The sequence below is a fragment of the Odontesthes bonariensis genome, chromosome 21 (assembly GCF_027942865.1).
Source record: "Odontesthes bonariensis isolate fOdoBon6 chromosome 21, fOdoBon6.hap1, whole genome shotgun sequence".
In the NCBI taxonomy this organism is placed as follows: Eukaryota; Metazoa; Chordata; class Actinopteri; order Atheriniformes; family Atherinopsidae; genus Odontesthes; species Odontesthes bonariensis.
In genome coordinates, this window is record NC_134526.1 from 27418562 (window position 1) to 27438310 (window position 19749).

The following is a 19749-nucleotide window of genomic DNA, read 5'->3' on the forward strand; positions in this document are numbered from 1 at the left end:
TAATCCACTTTGATAACATGGGGAACAGCAGCCCCTGTACATACACACAGATCAGGTCTAATGAAGAAAGGTTGAAAATGCTCAAACAGGTTTTCGATTTCATAGAGAAGAGAAATGCCTTAAAAATATCAAAGCAATAAGATGTTGCTACACCAAAACAACCCATAGTCCCATGTAGTAAATAAAATAGTTTGATTAATTATGGAAATTATGTGTTCAATAGTTTTATCCTGAAACTTTTGTAACCTTGAAACTTTCTAATCCATGGCTATTATTGAGATCAGATGGCTGGTGAGACGGTATAGCTGGCAAAAGGTGGCCAAAGGTTGAAAGTCCACCCCAACGCAAGCAGAGTTCAAATGTCTTTCTCGCACTCCCTCCCTTAAACCTTGAACTGACTCTCTCCAGTGTAAATACTGCAATACAAGTCAAATAAAGTGTCCTGACTGGCCAGGCAGAATCTATGAGAAAGCAAATCAGTTACCAATGGATAAATTTGGTATTGATATTTGTTCCCTGATATCAACAAGCAAAATGACCGTAATGTAATGTAACAAGCAGAAGATGTGTGACCATGTGCAAATACTGCTAGGCAATTTATGGGTGTTTATCCTTTGCAGGATGGGCCGCTTCAAAAAATTGACCTGAAGGGGAGTAACAGGAATTGGAATTTTTGAGGATATCTTTAATGTTATTCACTACTGATGTTATATCCCAAACTGTTAAAGGCCACAAAAACATAAAATCTATTTTGTGGGGTGAAGTGGATAAACTCATTGAAATTAAGTTATAGCCACTTTTTTTTATACTTTTGATAAAAGCAAACATTTGATCAGGTGTATATTCACACGCTTACAGCTGTACATACTGTGCATCTCTCCACACCCACCCACTGGTTGGAGCAACAGTCAAGCCAGGGATCAACATCTCACAGGCAAACCACTAAAGTTTCTTCTTTTAATATTGCACCTCTACAGGGAAGCTGGAGGCGTCTTCTACTTTATAGAGTATCCTGTTTATATGACGTTTGGATCTGATGAACTGCTGACCAGATTCAACATATACATACATGCACGTCTAGAGTGTGCCTCAGATCTTAATGGGTTAAAGTGCAGCATGGGATTTAGAGGATTTGTGTTGTAGTGTGAAAAGGGATAAATAGTTTTTTCAGGTATTCACTAAATCAGCATGAATATCGATAAAGAAAATTACATATTAACTGCTTTAGCATAAAACACCAAAAAAGTATTTTTTCTAAGTAAGAAATGGTAAAAATCAAAAGCTTCACCTAAATGTGTTTTTGTCATTACTCTGATTACTAGTCTGATGTAGCCTAGAAATCTAGACGCCCCTAGCGACCGCAAATTGAATTTGCTCCCGGGCTAGTCTAGTCACTTGTGGTCGTTTTGCGAGGCTGAAAATCGAAACTTAATCAGGCCAACCAAATCGTGAGGAGCGGGGTCGGAGACCGGGCTACCTAGTGACGACAGAGGTGCTACGTTTCAGTGTGTAGTTCCAGAGAGAGGTAAACAATGGCTGTGCCTAGCGAACAGTCTTTCGAGTTGGCTTTGGCAGCGACTCTAGAAGATTTAAATTAGTGGTGGGCATAGATTAATTTTTTTAATCTAGATTAATCTCACTGAAATCTTGAAATTAATTTAGATTAATCTAGATTAAAATGGCTCATTCAGGGGTCCGGCAATCCGCGGGGTTCGCGGAAACAGACGTGTAAACTTTGGTTCCTATCCAAACAATAGTCGTTTAATCCTGAGACTGTTGCAATTGCCGTGTCGAGTGCTTCAATACAATAGTGTAGTAACCCCACGCATACCTTTCTCACTGCAATTAAGTTTTATTTCTGATTTATTTCGGATTTTATTTCGAATTTAGTTTCTTTTTCACAGCTGCCTCTGCTATTCCTGCTCTTCTCAGGTGTACCTAATGTAGTTTTACATCATTTGTAACGTGATGTATGTCTTGAATAACAAATTGTAAATAACAACACGTTTATTCGTGTCCCTGTCCTCACTTTCCTCATGTTTTTTTCTCGCGGGGGTGCTGCACAGCCGCGGGTCCCTTAAGAATTTAACATTATAAATGTGACGTTACGAGCTACCAAAGCAAATTCTCAAGCGAAGCTTCTCCAGCGAGGTCGCTCTTGGTGTACACGCAGCAGGCAGACCAGCTTATTCACATGCATGGCTCCAGCAGTTTCTCTAGCTTCGCCAACTTCTCATATTCAGCACTTGTTGGGAGGGCCAGGTGGTGCTGCTGTTGCGTTGTGTGCAGTGCGTCTCTGTTGCGCCACACGCGCTTGATCATCTCGAGGGTGGACTTCCACCGTGTTGGAACATCTTGCACGAGCGGCTCCTGAACTTGCCCAAGGGAGGTTTGCTGGACTTTCAGCTCGTCTGCGTTGGCCGGACTGTGTTTGATATGTCCCACCATTTGTCGACACTTGGCAAGTGCAGCATCAAAAACCCCTTCTCGGAGTGACATTACAATCGCTCTCTGTACAACATGTGCAACACACGGCAGATGCTCGAAGGGCAGTATCCTCCCTGCGGCCACCATATTAGGAGCGCTGTCTGTTCCAACAGATCAGATTTTGTCAACTACCCCCACAGATTAGCGACCTCCATAAACTACCTAGCACAGGCTTCTGCAAAGTGGCGTTCTTCTGTTTTCATCACACCTAACGGCAGACAAAGTACATCGGCCTACACCCGAACTAAAATATCAAGGTAAAAGTCATCACAGTTTGCTTACCTATTTTGACCCAGTTCCCAACCCAAATTGAGAATAGATTAACGGCGATATTTTTTATATCGCCCGATAAGACTCTCAAATTATCGCAGCACGTTAACGCCGATAACGGCCCACCACTAATTTAAATATACATTTTTCTTTGCGAGACGAACAGATAACTGCACTTAAGTTTTTCTTGAAAAAAAAGGACGTTTTCGGAGTTTTGCTCACCGGGTACGGTAAAAGTTTAATTTACCAGCCTACTCCGTTGGTGGGACGACGCTCTGATTGGTTGTTGCGCCATCCTGTTGCCCGCCCATACTGCTATCCAGCGTCACTAGACCCCTGTACAGCTTTTTGCTTTATGGGTCTGGCTTGCTAGGCTAATCTTGACGATACTGCCTCTATTTCTATAAAGTTTGTGACAAAAAGAGAAGCTTTAACATTGATGACCTCCTGCTGAGGGAAGATATGGTGATTCTACAATTTAGTACTTTTCAATAAACCGCATTTAAAACTGTTGATCACAGCATCCTATTATATCAGTTACATTGTTTAGAGTCATGGGTTGAATAATTGTATTACTTTCATACCTCTCCAAAAGTGCTTTTTTTTTTTATCACTTTGAAAAACCCGAAACTTTAGGGGTTCACCTGAGTTGTGGTGCCCCTCAGGGTTCAGATCTTATCCTCCTACTGTTTTCTGTGTACATGTTACCTTCTAGTCAGATAGTATTGATATTTTCCCTATTGGCTCCAAAGGTAATATCCAATCTTAACCTCTGCTTTGATTTTATTTTTGACATATGTAGGACAGACTTAGGCGATCAGAAGGTCAACATTACTGTGACGCTTCTCTAATCACCATTTTCAATACGGTAAAAACAGTATTAATATTTTAATTTCCTGGTTACGCTTAACATGATATTCTCTTTTTTTAAAAGACTAAAGTTGACCTCCTCATGGTGTCTGTTTGTGTAACCGTTTGCTTTTTCCTGACTTCGTGTGACAAGCCTCAGATTGCCCAGCAACAGTGTCTGGCCAAGTGTGGCTGAAAGCTACATGAGTGTGTATGTGTGTTTGACAGCAGTGGGGAAAGTCAAACAACACGCCAGTGGGTACTTTTGACTCATGTTGGATGACCAGGAGTTGAATACACACATAGAAAGACGAACAAACACACTCACACACACACACACACACACAAAAAGCTGTACACTTGCTTGAGAAAATATGAAAAACAAGATTTACTTTTACTTTTAACTATTTTTTTACATTTTTATATCCACATAAATTTATATTCATAAGATTAGATCGTTTTAATCAGACCTTGATTAAATTTGGTTAATAATCCATCACACATAAACAAGGGTGGTGAGGGGGAACAGAGCAAGTCATTTCCAGGAAAATGCTTTTTGTCCATGCAGAAGGGTTTCTGACTGACTCATCCCACAATTTTCATTTAAACTCAAGCTTACTGAATATAGAAATTTAGTTCACACATAAAATCCTTACTTTGAAGGACAAAAGCAAGTATAATGTATGTTTAGGAAGGATGAATATGTTACAGTTTGAACTATGGGGGGTGATCTTAAAAGCCTTTATCATGTAGCAGTAAGATTCTAAAATATTGTTTTAAATATGCATAAATATGTAATCTTCTTCATATGTCTTTTACAGAACGTGGATCATTAGGTGGTAAAGATGCTAACTTTTTGACAGAGGTCAAGCAGCTTAGTTTCAGACCTTCAGCTCGAGCCAATTTACTACATCCTTTTTCACAATCCACATTTAAAAATATGCCTGGTGAGAATAACAAATTGTCAGCAGGTGACTGCGGGAGAGTTTCAGTTCTTTTTTGCAGCTTGCATTAGTTTAGCTACCAAACCAGTTTGAGATATGAGAAACTATTTTTGTGATAGAGAAAATAGGAACCTTTTCTCTCAGCCAAAAATTAGAACCTTTATCTTTACATGATTCTCATGTAAAAACGAGTCAGCTAGGAACATTTCAACAACTCATGGCGCCAAAATAGCTTAGCTGCCAAACCAGTTTGAGAAATGAGAAACCACTTTTGTGACAGAGAAATGAAAAAAAAATTTTTTTGTCAAAAAATTGGATACTTTAACCTTTACATGATTCACATAGCAGCTAGGAACATTAAAACAACTAATGGAGCTAATATTAGCTCAGCTACCCAACCAGTATGAAACAATGAAACAATGACATACAATTTTTTTTAATAAAAAAAATTCAAATCTTGAAATCCTAAATTCGCCAAAATTGTTAAAAAAATTCCATAGGTTATGTGCAAGAATGGTTTAGGTTTAGCAACCGTGACCAAAATTCATTAACTATGGGTCATGAAAAGACAATAAAATACTTTGGCTTCCCTTCACACAGGCCTGCAACCTTTTTCAAATAGTCTTAGATTACGCTTCTGAATAGCTTGAATAGTTTTTTCTTACCTGTCCTTAATATTTTGTGGAGGTTTTGAGTGTATTTGGGGTTTTCTTTTTGTCTCCTTTTTTTTCCATTTTGTGTCCATTGTTGTGGCTTCTGTTGTGCTTTCGCTTTCTCTGTAGTCATTTAGTGTTTATATTGTGGATTTAAGTCTCTTTGTGATGTTTCCCAGTCTCTTTTTGATAATTTTTTGTCTCATCTTAGTCATATATTCCAATATAACTATCTCACTTAGAAAAATAAATAAATCATCTGCCTGGTAGCTCCCCTGACCACTTTCTTTAATAACACAAGTTTAAGTTTCTGAATTTCTGAGAAAGAAAATAAGACCATTTTCTTAAAAACAAAAAATTAACAGGCTAATTCTTTAATTGTGAAAAACCTTACAAATTAAAATGTGCGACCTTAAGAAGCAGTATTGACCAAGCTATCTTGTGTTCTACCCTCATCCATAAATCACCCAGCTGTAGGATTGTTAAGACCCAACAGTGAAACAAAATGCTGCTGTCATTGCCCATTTGGGCTCTGCAGTAAAAAAAGAAGCAAATGTACAGGCAGATCAGTTCCATTCAGCTTCATACATATATTATACATATTTTTTGTTTGGTTTAAACACAGGTGTTTGGTAAAATGGATGATGAAAGGAGTTCCTCTGTAAATCTAATGTCTGCTACATTAGATTTACAGAGGAACTCCTTTCATCAATATTTCTCCTCTGACAAGATAAACTAGTGCACACGGCTCTTTAGAAAACAGGACTAAGCTAATGGCTTATGCATGTCCTGTTTTCCATATTTCTCTTTCACTATGTGATCAACTCTTCACAGATGAGCCTCCGACTGAAATATACTATATTTGCCAGCACAGAGCTACACCCTTAAATGCACATGCTTTCGCTCAGTATAACATGGAGATAATGAGACAATCTTAATGAAAAATACTAAAGCTATTAGCAACCTACATCCTACCCAGTACGTTCTACCTGAACCCACATTATGATGTCAACAGTCTGACATGATATTGATTTAAAAAGTATGATGAACATGTGTAATGCAAGATGTCCAGCTGTGGATTTAAAGCAGTATTGCATTATTCCCACTACAAAATGGCTGCTTTTCTCCAACCTGTGGGCCGTTATCTCTTCAGGGCCACAAGCTAAAGTTCGAGGGTCCTAGAATGATTAACAGGATGTCTTATCTTTTTTATGAAATACTGTATACGTATTATGCTGAAAAGCCACTTAAATTGGGAATCATGTTAAACCTTAATCTCAGGAGGAAACAAAAGCCTCAAACACTCCTGCTCCTGTCTCATATATAAATGGCCAGCCCTGTGCATCTGTTCTATACCTCCCTTCTGCTTTGTCTGCCATCAAAGGAGCTGGATCTGATCAACAACTACACTCCAGCTTTGTACCCTTCTTCATGAGCAACAACATCATACATTACATTCTCATTTTATACACAATCATCTTCATATCTCTGATGGTATGGCTTCAAACGGAGTCATTTCAAATTTTTGGCTTGACTTACACCAGTCAAAAGTTCAGATAAACCTATCCATTAAATTTGAAATAGTAGATGTGTCCACCTTTAACTGTTTTTTTTTTTTTTTACATAGTAAACATTAGGGAAGATTAAGGTGACTTAAATAAAGAATTGAGCTGATGCTGTTGATGAATTTGGTGCATTTATTGTGGACGTACATGCAGCAGCAGAATGCATCTTGCTGCTTTAACATACCCTTAGTCCACCTTTAACAATTTGTGTTTCAAATAAGAGATTGTCACTTTTAAGATGCTGCAAACAAAAACAAATATTCTTCTTTATCCTGTCTCTGGAATGTAAAGCTGTGTTTAACAAAGGAGGTGATCTGGGAGAATTAGGGGTAATTACATAATCTTGGCCTCAAGAACTGCCCTGCATGTTATTGTCAGGTTTTCAGACTGAAGCCCTTTTATTAGATGGATCCACCTCTTTCTTAATCTGGGGTACAACGAGGCTAAAAATTCAAATGAAAGGCCAGAAAGGCAGGCTGACACCAGGTCCCTAACATCATCTCCCTTGTATGTGGACAGGCTGTACACTCAAGCCACTCAAACTGGTGAAATATGCACACAATCTACCAGTCAGCCCAGCGCTGCTGTGCCGCTCCAGCGCTCACCAGAGGACTGCAGATGGGAGGCTGAAGCAGAAACACCGATCTTTTTTTTTTTTCCAGTGGTATCATCAAATGCATTCTGACATGCTGTTTTCTACGTGTTCTGACCGCTCTGTGCTTTCCACACAAATACCTCCACCCCAGTTATCTCGAGAGTTTATCTAAAGGCTGCTTGTTAGGGAGTCGCGGTGGCTTCAAGGGCAAGCAGAGCCTTGGATTACAGGCGACACTACCTATGAATGCAGCAGTTAGCAGGCTGAGTTGGCCCATGCAGACCTGGTCGAAATGCTTTCATGAAAACACGAGCCAAGGTATACGGGGCTGGGAAATAACATCATGTTAAATAAGCACCCTGATCAGCAGACGCGATGACATTCAGGCGCTGAACGCACCGAGACTGTTCACAATTTAAAGGGAGATTAGACTCGCCCGACATTTTGCGCCATGCTTATGGGGGGGGGGGTTGCCTTTTTTTTTTCGCTCGAAAGAAGCACGGGTATGATTTACTTCCTACAGGAATAAAATAAAGCATAGATCTCTTACCCGGGTAGCCATCTTCACGGTTGCTGTAGATCAGAGATGCAGCTCCCTTCAATGATTCATAGGACGGCGGGGATGGTGGGGTGAGTGGCTCGACAGCAGATCGGTTTATAAACTGCAGCGCATCCCGCTCTGATTGGCTGATTCAAGCGGAAGCGTGCAGACCTGGTAGGTGTCAGTATTTAGCTCTTGTGCTAACGTCAGGATCACTGCTACGACACTCACGTGGCAATTTAGGGGAAGTTGGCAAAGCACCATTTATTTACAGCTTGTTCTGTTGATATCGTTGGAACGGAAATATGATGAAGGATGCCAGATACGGATGCCAACACGACAGATTTATTTTACCGAGCTGATCCAATTTCAACATGTAATAACGTAATTCAATAAAGCGTCATCTTTTATTCTGTTTTTTTGAGCTGAGGTGTCTATCAGCACCATGGACAGCGCCCCGTAGGCTACTCTGTATTCACTGGTCATGAAGTCCTGTACCATTACCTGCAGTAACTTGAATATCATGCAAAATACAAGGTGAAGCACTATTCTCATAGAAGTGCAACAGCAGAAATTCATGGTATTAAAACATATTTGCTTGTCCTGGATTCAGCACCATGGACCATGGAATCTGCTGCACGCAGTTATAAAAATTCTGTTTATGATATCTATATTTTTATTTATTTTACTGTGACATTTTATCAATTATGATGATAGATGAGTTGTGACACTTGTTTTTTCCAACATAGTCCGAGAGCAGCAACAACAGAAACAGAAACATAGCCATGAGCACTTTTGTATGCATCACACAAAGTGAACTTTCCAAAATCGTCAGTGAATGTAAGTCGCCAACCTCAGATATTGTTCCTATACCCACGACATTCTTTAAGCGAGTCTTTATTATAAACACATCCCTTAGAACTGGCATTTCCCAGATGCCTTTAAAACAGCTGTTGTAAAGCCCCTATTAAAGAAACCCAAATTGGATAACAGTATACTAGCAAACTACAGACCGATATCAAATCTTCCATTCATTAGCAAGGTATTGGAAAAGATAGTATTAGTTCAACTAAATTCCTTTCTTGAAGAAAATAACATCTTAGAAGTCTCTCAGTCAGGTTTCAGAAAATTTCACAGTACTGAAACTGCCCTCACCAAAATAATCAGCGACCTCAGACTTAACCGTGTTGCAAATAAAGTATCTATCCTTATCCTGTTAGATCTGAGTGTGGAATTTGATACCATTGATCACGACATCCTAATCAATAGTATCACTCCCAAAATAAACAAATATCAGAAATGTGAAAATATAAATGCAAAGAAAAATAAACAACCCACAGTCAAAGAAATTTAAACAGCTAAAAATAGACTTGAAAATTTTATTGGGTTCACTGATAGTGTACTAACCTGGATCAAAACATATATCAGAGGGAGGAAGTTCTATGTTAGCCTAAGAGACCATATGTCTAAGAAATATGAAAACTGCTACGGGGTAGCACAAGGGAACTGCCTGGGTCCATTACTCTTTTCTCTTTATATGTAACCACTCGGTGACATCATCAGAGGACATAATATAGATTTCCATAGCCACGCGGATGACACATAATTGTATATATCCGCTGAATCTAACGATGTGACAATCATATATTCCATCACAAACTGCTAGCTGGAAATAAACAAATGGATGAATGATAACTTTCTCAAATTAAATGAGGACAGAACTGAAGTTCTACTTATTGGCCCCAAATAAAATTAAAAAAAAGAGATGCTAACCAAGAATCTAGGAGGTTTAACCCCCTAGCTCAAATCTGTGGTGACAAGTCTCGGTGTCATCCTGGACACAGATTAGAATTTCAACTCCCACATTAACAAAGAGACAAAAACAGCTTTTTTTCACTTCAGAAACATAGAGAAGGCACGACCATTCATAATGCAAAATGATGCTGAGAAATGAATTCATGCTTTCATATCCAGCCGGTTAGACTACTGTAATGCACTCTTCACCGGTCTTCCAAAGAAAACCACTGAAAGACTCCAGCTCATTCAAAACTATGCAGCTAGATTATTAACAAAAACTTAAAGGAGAGAACACATCAGTCCTGTCCTAGCTACTTTGCACTGGCTTCCTGTTACCTTAGCACTTTGAGATTTTTTATTTTTTTTAAATGAAAAGTGCGTTATAAATAAAATGTTTCATTATTATTATCTTCAGAATTGACTTCAAGATACTCCTCCTCCCATACAAAGCTCTAAATGGACAAGGACCCAGCTACAATGCCAACTCTCTTACAAAGTACACACCAGCTAGAAAACTGCGATCATCAGATGCAGGTCTTGTAGAGGTTAGTCGTAAGAAGATTGGTGATGCGGCCTTTGTCACCTACACCCCAAAATCATGGAACACATTGCCCATAAATATTAAGGAAGCAGACACGCTGGACACTTTCAAAAGGCATCTTAAAACCTACCTTTTCACAAAAGCATTTTATTGATTTTATCTTACCTGTTCAGATAGCTCCATGGATAAATGAGAGATTTGTTTATTATTTTTTTTAAAAATGTTTTTCTTATCTTGCACTATTTATTCATTTCATCTTGTTTTATAATTTTATTTGTGTTTCGAAGGGTGCCATAGCACTGTCCTAAACCATATTGTGGCTTCAACATGCTGAGGTATGTTCTATTCTTATTGATTTTATGTAAAGCACTTTGAACTGCAACTCTTGAATGAAAATTGCTATATAAATAAAGTCTTACTTACTTACCCTTTGTTTATCTTTTAGAGCTCATTTATATAAATGATCATCATTTATAGAGCTGTTGCTGTTTATTATTGAAGCCTCGAAGCAGGCAATAACGTTAAGTGTGAAACGGCTGAGTTGTCAGAAACACTTTTAGTCACCAGGAGACAGGAGCTCAAAACTAAAGAGTAAGTCAAAAACGGTGATGATTCAGTGATGGCTGAACATTTCAGTCACCTACCAGAACCATGAATGTTAACTCCAAATCTGTCTTTGTTGCCTTTTTGTGTCCCTTCTTCCCTTTTATCTTGGCAGTTTTTGTCATAATGGTGGTGTGTGGCGTGGTGGTGAAGGAGGACCCGGATGCAGATATTCCAACAAAAACACTTGATTTATTTAAATAATCCAAACGAAAAGCATGGCTGAGCCGGTATACAAAAAAACTTAACTATGACTATGAAAAAAACTTGACTTGGATTAAACATAAACAAAAACCTGACAATGGCTAATTCTGACCTGACAACATGAGTGACAATGGCATGGATGACAGTGAGGATTTGGCAATGGGCATGAAAAAACCTGGAGACTAAATACTGAGGAGGATGATTGGTGAGTAAATGCAGCTGAGGGGAGAAATACAGGTTACGTGGGTGAAGCTGATGGCAGGGCAGAAGAAACTGAGGAAAACATGGCAAAAACTAACCAGGAACATAAAACATGACAAAACTATAGACATGACAGTTTTGCTGCCTGATAAAATAATAAGATGCTGCCGCCTTTTTGTAGAACTAAGTAAGGTTCAGTTCAAAGATAGATTTGGTGTTATAGATGTGTCCATAAATAAACTATGAAATTGAGTTAACACAACTACAGTACCAGTCAAAGGTTTGGACAAATGGATCCATTCATTTTGAATTAGTGACTATGTGTAAACAAATATAATTTTTATATTTACAGATAAGCCATAACATTATGTAACATTAAAACCACTGACTTACTTTTACTCCCATTTTTTTTGTACGAATACAACTTCAAGGACAAACTGTTTGTTTGTTGTGTACCGTATCCCACCCATTGCAACATGCGACTGTAATGACATAATCTTTTTTTTTCACTTCACCTATCAGTGGCAATAATGTTATGGCTGATCGGTTACAAGAAAGTATTCCATTCCTTGAGGCATTTGGTATTAAAATGACATCTCTCAGGCTTCAGTTGTATCCACTCTATTTAGCTCTCAAGGGCCACTACAACTTATTATATGTGCAAGAGATCCAAGAAGCAGTCATGTAATTGCCTTTTACGGGATTTCCCACTGGATAAGGCCTTTCAAAACCTCAAAACACTTCCTTCAATGACTTGCTACTGCCGTCCCGAGGTCAGACGAATGGGTCATAACATGTACACTTTTTTTAAAAATCCCCTGATCTGAAAACAAACAAGGAACACAAGGCTTGTAAATATTTTTTATATAAAGTACCTGTAACAGTTGATCAAATTATTCTTATTTCTCACATACATATTCATACATCCACATAGTGACAGACTGCAGCATCAGCACTCTAGAAACACTAGTAGCCTTGAATCTTGTTCAACAAAAGTTCTAGTTTATACAACATGAGTCACAAATGAAAAGGAAGAAAAACTGTACCGACTTCATCACATACTTTTTGTCTTGTTCGTGTTGCAAGAGAAAATATGGCACATTATAATGAGTTGATTAATGATGAGAGCATGAATAGGAGGGGGCGTAGTCAACCCATACTTCTCTCTCCGACTTGAGGGAAAGGTTCAATCAGTGGACAAGTCTTGTTTCCTCTCTTTAAGTCTTTTAAATAATTGTCCCTTCACAGCTGACAGGGCCAGAAAAGTTAAGAGCAGATACAGTGATACATGTTGAGAGCTGTTTTCCTTTTGTTTCACAGACATATATTATCCCTGTCTGTCAAATGGTGTCATATATACTGAGTCATGACATTCAGTGTAGGAGTGTGTATTCTCGAGGACAGGTTCGGAAATTTGAACAGGAAGAAGTAGCTGTTAAAAGAATCTCCCCTTGTAGACTGGTTGTTCAGTCGTAGCTAAGCAGTTGTAAACATCAAGCTTTTAGTTGCTTCATAATCTGACAAGATGTCCATGTTATTTAAAAAAAGATTCCTTTACAAAAACCCCAGTAGCAACAAACTAGCTTATTAGCTTGTGCAGCTAACTATGTTACTATCAGTGCTAGCATGTAGCTTTGCTCCAGTCCAAGCAGCTAATTTTTAACTTAAAAGGGCCTTGTACATTTAATTTATTGTATTTCCACTGTTTTGCTGCTGAAATTAGCAGCAATCAAAATTTTAAGTCAACAGTAGCTCTTTTCCACTATTTGTTGACTTTTAGTAAATTACCACTCCAATAAACCCTGCTAGCATTACCTCACAAAACGTAAGCCTCTCACTTTAGTCTTTTAACATTAAAAAAGAAAGAATAATCTCTGCAAATTGACATTTTTTCTTATCACTGTTACACTTCCATGATTAAATGGCACTACATTGCAAGAATAATGCTGTTTATTTTTACTAGGTGCTGAGGACATTGACTTTTAGTCAAGGACTTAGCTTTTGCCTCAGTCTTTTAGCCTAATATAACCTATTTAGCCATGAAATGCATAGTAAGAGCCCTTTTACATTTTTTAAATCAGTCATCCAGAAGCATGAAAAAGAAAAAAGAAAAAAAAGTCATGTCAAAAGGGGACACTTATTTTGTGTACTTAATTCAGAAATTCAACGACCAGTTGTTTGAAACACTACAAATGAAAGTCAAAAGTTTAATAGGTGCTGTGGAGATTAGCAAAACCTAAATGTAACCTAGGTTTAGAGCATAGAATCCTATTACTGGAATATGGATCATTGAGTACAACAAATTATGTGTGTGTATATATGTGGCAACAGTCGTCTTAGAAATGCCATTGTGAGAAATGCTACTGTCTCATCAACCCATCAATAAGGAGGAGGGACATGTAAACAAGTTTGTTTGCTTGTTTCATGTGCATAATTGTGGTTTGAGGTCTGACTCTGGATCAAGGCTACATGTTTTTTCTTCATAGCGTGTTAGCTGCTGCAACCCAGTCAGATCATATCAGGGCACAATGCAACCACCATAAAAAGAATTGCCTGCATAATGAAGATGCCCAGTCTTGAGTCTTTCACTATAATTTGTAAATTTTTTTTAACATGCCAGTCCTCATATTTTAAAATCTATGTTTTCTTAATTCCATCAAGGTATTGTTTTTTTAAATGATAAAATCGCTAGAGATTGTTGAATGGTTCATTTTTGGATGAATCCAATGTTGGCATACATTTAGCAAACGTACACATACAACCTTTCAAGTTTTTACCATAGGAAGAAAGTCCCTCTTCTCTGCTCTACATCTCTGGTATACAATGTAGCATCATTATGAAATAGCTTATTAATGATGCCTTTATAGTCTCTGTTGTTCAGCATTAAGATACTCTGTGGTGGGTCGTGATTCTTTTTGTCTTTTTCTTGTATGAAATAACAAGTCTTTAAATGATATGGCACAGGATCTCTGTCTTAAAAAATAATTCTTTGGGCAAAGAACCTTAGGGCAAAAGTTTTTGAGAAATGAAGACAGTTTATGGGCTATGGATAGACTCTGTGATCTCATATTATCAAGGTAAAGGATCTCTCCGGAGGGAACAAATTATATTCCTGCTATTTGTAACTAAATGAGGGATTGAGCAAACCCCTCTAATTTCCTCACAAACTGAACTGAACTCCTCTGTGAATTCAGGTGTTTTTATTAACCTAACCAATCACTGGCTTTCATCTGGGAAGATTATTTATTCTTTTAGGCCCATGAGTACCTTGTTACCAAGAACAGAGAAAATCTGGATGTAGGGCTGATGTTGGCAAATTTCTGTTATAAATGTATTCACAGGCAAGCCGTGGTTACAACCAGGTGTGTCTTTGCTACCCTTTCCCTCATTAGAGATTCCTTGTACTGTTGCCTTGATGTCAAATCACTCAATTTCAGAAGTTCAGTGTGGTGACCACTCAGTTCTTTTTTTGTAACATGGGGTGCGGTGTGCCCAACACAAAGCAGCATGCTAGGAAACCTATAGAAGCACACATGCATGTCAAACAACTTGGTGACTACATAAGCCATCAGGTCACCTGACCAAGAGTTCTAAATATTGGATAGCTGGACTGGCCTTGACTGGACTGGACTGGACTGCATCAGACAGAACAGAACGGGTGTCAGACCAGACTGGACTGTGGGAGAGAGAGATTTGATGTTGTTTTAGTTTGTCCGGGTTGCTGTTGAGAGCACTGAGTGGAAGAAATGCAGGTGGGTGTGGAGACTTGAAACAGCAGCCGAGGTCTCTGGAACCAAGTGGCAAAAGCAACATCACAGCTTTGCTTCGGAAGAGGAGTCCCATGTAGACATAGCATTTGCCTCCACCCTCCAATAGAATCACATTTTCTTCAGATTTTGATGTTTGTAGAGATTGGCAGATCACATGAAAAATCACATGATCTAGTCTTTAAAAATGTCTTTCATGACCACAGGTCATTTGTAAGTCTTTCTTATTTTTCTTTCTTTCTTTCTTTCTTTCTTTCTTTCTTTCTTTCTTTCTTTCTTTCTTTCTTTCTTTCTTTCTTTCTTTTCTTTCTTTCTTTCTTTCTCCAGTGGTCAGCACCAATATGGAGTATGGCTAAAAGTGCAGGGTAATTAAAATAAAAACCGTCCCCATGTAAAACGTGCCCTGGAGACGTGAGTATTGCATTTTCCCAGTTTTTTTGTAAAAGTAAACATCTTAAGGGAGGGCTCGCTTAATGATTATTAATCGGTGCCAGAGGGACTGACATTTCACATACATTTCAGAATAGATAACCCATCTTCAAAATCCTCGAGAATTTGACAAGGCGAACCAAAATGTTGTCTCAAATGTACAGTAGATAACATAGTATGTGGATGGAAAGATCCACTACAGTACAATTAAAGTGGATGGGAGCGTGAATTTAACAGTTTGCAAAGACTGCAGACAAGGTGACTTCAGCTCTTCCTTGTTATTGAATTAGTAGATGTTCTGCACGTTTCAACAGAGTCTCACATAGAGCAACTTTATTTGAGTCCACTAAGGTTGAGCACGACTGTAATAAAAACATTAAGAGGAGTTGGAAAGTTGGTGGTCATGTGCAAGAACATATAAAGTGAACTCAAGCAAATGCATGTATATGTAGGGTACCAGTCAAAAGTCTCATAAATTTCAAATGAATTTGTAAGTTTAGCCAAACTTTTGACTGGTACTATAAATATATATATGTGTATGAGTGCATGTTTGTCTGGCGTCTCTGGCCCAGTGTGGAGAATTTCAGGTTTTATTTCTTATCTCACTAAAACAAGGTACAGGTCAGACCAATGAATGTCTCTGTGACTGGGGCAGAAGATTAACATGATAGATATCTCAAACTGACAGCCTGTTAATGTCACAACGAAACTCAGCTGGCCAGGCTACAGATAAAACACGATTGCATCTCTACTTTAAAAAACTGCTTTAAAACTCGTCTCGCCGAGCCTAGAAAACTAGATGGTGAATACCAACAAGTAGCTTTTCAGTCTTGAGATTCTTATCAGACTAAATCATGTCAGCTTATGTGGCTGATGGTGAGGGTACCACTGCAGTGAACCTGATTTTTATCTGCTTTGTTATGGTAAAACTGCCCCATAGGCCAACTGTTACCTACAGGCATGACACGGCAGATAATTTACTAAAAAATCTGTTTGAGTTTAACTGCCGCGTTACCCACCTAAAATGGTTTAAATCTTGTTTTTAATATCAGAAGTTCTTCCCTCTGGGCCACAAATAGGAAATTTGGTTATTCATAAATCAGTAGAGACACCAGACAACAGATCTGCTCCAGGGTAGCGCTACACTGCTTTACATTTGTCTTCCTGACTGCAGCCTATTAACTTTCTACCCTTCCATCCTTACTTACCCCCGCCCAGCACCCTTTTATCGGTCAAGGCCTATGAAGAGTTTGGTCTTCTCCTCCTCTTTCTTGCTTTCGTTCTTCAGGTCAGCAAACACCTGGGTAAAGAAGTGTGGGTCGGTGTTGATCTGAAGCATCTTGCCACTCATGCGGTTGATGATCTCCAGGCAGCGGTCCCAGAAGGCCTCTTTCTCAGCTTCGACCAAGAAGGGCTTCAGTGGATAAGAGATCTCATTGCCCATGTAAGAGTAGGACAGGTAGAGGCAGGTGAGCAGTGAGGCCTGCAGCTCGCGCTCCGAGGCCACCTCGGCCGAGATCACGTCCCGGCACAGCATGTAGAGGAAGACCACATTGGCCGGAGTAATGAAGCCCTGATCCTGCCAGCCCTGCAGGAGGAGGGAGCGGTCCACACTGCGCAGCCACAGCACCGGGTCAGTTGGGGACAGACGCTTTAGTCTATAACACCGGCGGCACAGGAACTCACCCAGGCTACGCATCAGTTCACTGGTGGATGCCTGGGTTCAGAAAAGAAGGAAAAATAGAAGGATGATATGTGAGTGAAGGATCTGATGAACTTACCTGGAATGAAATGATGATATTTTATGATTACAAGAATGACATAGTAAAGGATACCTGGACAATGACACGTTTTGGGGTTCCAGCAGCAGTGGGAGGGTGGATTCCAGGTCCTGTAAGGTAATTCTTTTTGGCAACAACAGTAGCTACGTTTGCCAGGGTCTTGGAGATTGGCATGTGGGAGGAGGTAGTGGTAGTGGTAGCTGAGGGGTCCTGGCCAGACGAAAAAGACGAGAGGTTAGCACAGGACTGAGACTTCTTCAGCTTCAAGCTATTAGAGGCTGAGTTGTTTGTAGGGGCTCCATGGCCATCTGGTGAACTCCCCTTGCCACCATCCCCGCCTTCTGATTGTAGTTTCTTGGACCCCTTCCTTTTTGCCGATACCGCCACTATGCGTTTCCATGGCAAAGCACTAATGATGGAGGGGCGTTTGAGGGACTTGGCTGCTGCTGCCGCTGCATCCTTGGCATTCTTGCTGTTCTGAATGGTTGTGTAGTGGCCCACAGTAGCCGGGCCATCCTCGAACAGTGCGGCCTTGCGGTAGCTGGGAGACAGCGATAGCACGGTACCCATGATGCTTTGTGAGGGACAGCAGATTGGAGAGAGGAGTTGTGGGAAGTAAAGCTTTTTGTTGACTGGTTAGAACAAGGAGTGGGCCTAAGTCGGGAGGATATTGCACCTGAACAGAGAAAAATAGTGAATATTAATATTCTATATGAGTAACATTACATGGAATATTTAGACAATCAGCAACAAGAACTTGAGAAATAATTATTAAAGTTAATTAGCTAAAGATGACACGGAATTAAATAGTGTGCTAACTGCCTTGTTTCAAAGCTTGCAAGGTTTTCCTCAGCAGATGGAATTCTTACCATTGTTATTATCAACTAAAACTGCATCAATTTATAGAATGAGTCAAATATTTGTTGTTTTTTTGTCTCAAAAGGCTAGAATCTACCCTCACACTTAAGTCTTAACTGGTATTTGGAAGATGTCAGTGAAGACAAAGATAATCCAATGTCCACTAAGCAGCTCCACCAAGAGCTTTTAAGAGTATTTTATCGTCTTCTTGAGAAGATGAAGTTGGTTTGTTTGTCATGTTGGCATAACAAAGCCACAAAAAGCCAGCAAAAGACTGAAATTTTTTTAGAAATTAATGAAGTAAACACTTATTTGCCCTTTTTTTTTTAACTAAGGTTCCTGTGTATGTAAATTTTCTAATTTGGTTGAAAGCTTGAAAACCACAAAATGTCAGTATAATTTTTTTTCGAAGGGCTGATGTGAACTCTGATTTTTTTTTATCTTTAAAGATTGAATAAGAAAAGTAATTTCCTGATCCAAATAAAAATCTATCTGTTGCATTACTTATTCATACTTATCGAAGGGAATATAAAGCCATAATTGCGGAATGAATTTGTACTGTGTTATCTTTGACAATTATGAACAGTGTACAGTAAAATGGCATTCCATCACAGATGTAAAGTATATACGTGGTACCGCCACATAATGCTGCATATGTAGGCATTGTCGTTTGCTTGGCTCTTGCACGTGTTACCAGTGTTCATCAGGGTTATATAAGAACCAAGATAAGGCCATAGAGGCAGGAAAAAGAAATGTGCGCAAGCATCCATCTTAGCTCCAAAATGGAAGCCTTGAATCCACCCCCTCCCTCCCAACACCAGTCAGCTTAACAAACACCAGCAGAAAAGCTGCGCTTTGACACATGCACGGCCTCAACATCCAAAACTACAATGCCCCGTTTTTAATGAATTTGTGTGACTGCTTTTGAGCAACATGACATTACAGGGGCGCTCTGAGTGATGATGTTTCAGCTTGTTGGCTTCATTCTTCAGGCCTTTAACGGTGAGCTGTTTCATATATTACCAGTTACAAAAAGAATTATGTTGCCACATACAGCAATCCTCCTTGTTCTCCTACCTTCTAGTTAATCCACTCTTCTCGTAAAATCCATATATCACGCCCTGACACACAGACACGCACACCCCGCCCCCCGCCCCCCCACCCCCACCCACCCTCGCTGCTGGGAAAAAGGTGTTCAAAATGTGAAGACGCCGTTCGACTTCGGTGTTCACAGCGCCATAGGAGCTGTCCGCTGTCCAGGCTCAGGTTGTGAAAACGGTTCAGTCCAGTATAATAACCTATATAACCCCCCCCCCCCCCCCTCCCCAACAGCTTCACAGGCCGACAGGTTTTTCTCCCGATTTGGGTTCTGCCTTTTTCAAACCTTCATTTATTAAGAGTCCTTCACTCTTCGATGAGAATACAGATAAAAAAATAATGTGAATATATGCTTCAGTCCTTCGCTCGGAGCGAGTGGAAAAATGTCTTCCATTGAGAAGCGAAAATCTAGACGGTCGTAGCTGTTGATGTCCCGCTACGATGCGCACAGCGCGGACAAAGCTCCTCCAGCCATAAATAAAACAACAGGTATTGGTCTAAAAACCTAAATAAACACAAAAGCTGAAAAAAGAAAGAGAAAAAAGCGGCCACTATGGTTTCCAAAA

General features: G+C 39.4%; 2 protein-coding genes across 4 annotated transcripts in view; both read right to left on the minus strand.

Annotated features, from left to right (window-relative positions):
* The window catches only part of LOC142371665 (vesicle-fusing ATPase), a 53990-nt gene extending 45945 nt beyond the window's left edge, over positions 1 to 8045 (minus strand). Inside the window, exon 1 of one of the 2 annotated variants that reach the window (XM_075454379.1) lies at positions 7914 to 8045. In XM_075454379.1, the coding sequence (XP_075310494.1) occupies positions 7914 to 7925 (12 nt within the window). In that variant the 5' untranslated portion in view covers positions 7926 to 8045. The remainder of the gene's footprint in view (positions 1 to 7913) is intronic. The other variant, XM_075454380.1, reaches the window with a different exon arrangement.
* A 4054-nt stretch (positions 8046 to 12099) lies between these two features.
* Positions 12100 to 19379, minus strand: LOC142371768 (cyclin-dependent kinase 5 activator 1-like). Of its 2 annotated transcripts, none has more exons than XM_075454504.1 (3): positions 19258 to 19379; positions 17282 to 17903; positions 12100 to 17163 (listed from the first exon to the last, which is right to left on the minus strand). In XM_075454504.1, exons 2-3 carry the CDS (start codon positions 17795 to 17797, stop codon positions 16672 to 16674), a joined length of 1008 nt encoding a protein of 335 aa, XP_075310619.1. In that variant the 5' UTR covers positions 17798 to 17903; positions 19258 to 19379; the 3' UTR covers positions 12100 to 16671. The 2 variants fall into 2 exon arrangements, with proteins under 2 accessions (XP_075310619.1, XP_075310618.1); XM_075454503.1 differs by lacking the exon at positions 19258 to 19379 and adding an exon at positions 19163 to 19234.
* Between the last annotated feature and the right edge of the window lie 370 nt (positions 19380 to 19749).

Excerpts from the sequence above, each read along its gene's own strand:
- LOC142371768 (XM_075454504.1), bottom strand. The coding sequence starts at position 17,797 with ATGGGTACCGTGCTATCGCTGTCTCCCAGCTACCGCAAGGCCGCACTG. Across the intron at positions 17,164-17,281 it reads CAAAACGTGTCATTGTCCAG|GCATCCACCAGTGAACTGAT; the intron begins GTATCCTTTACT and ends TTCTGAACCCAG.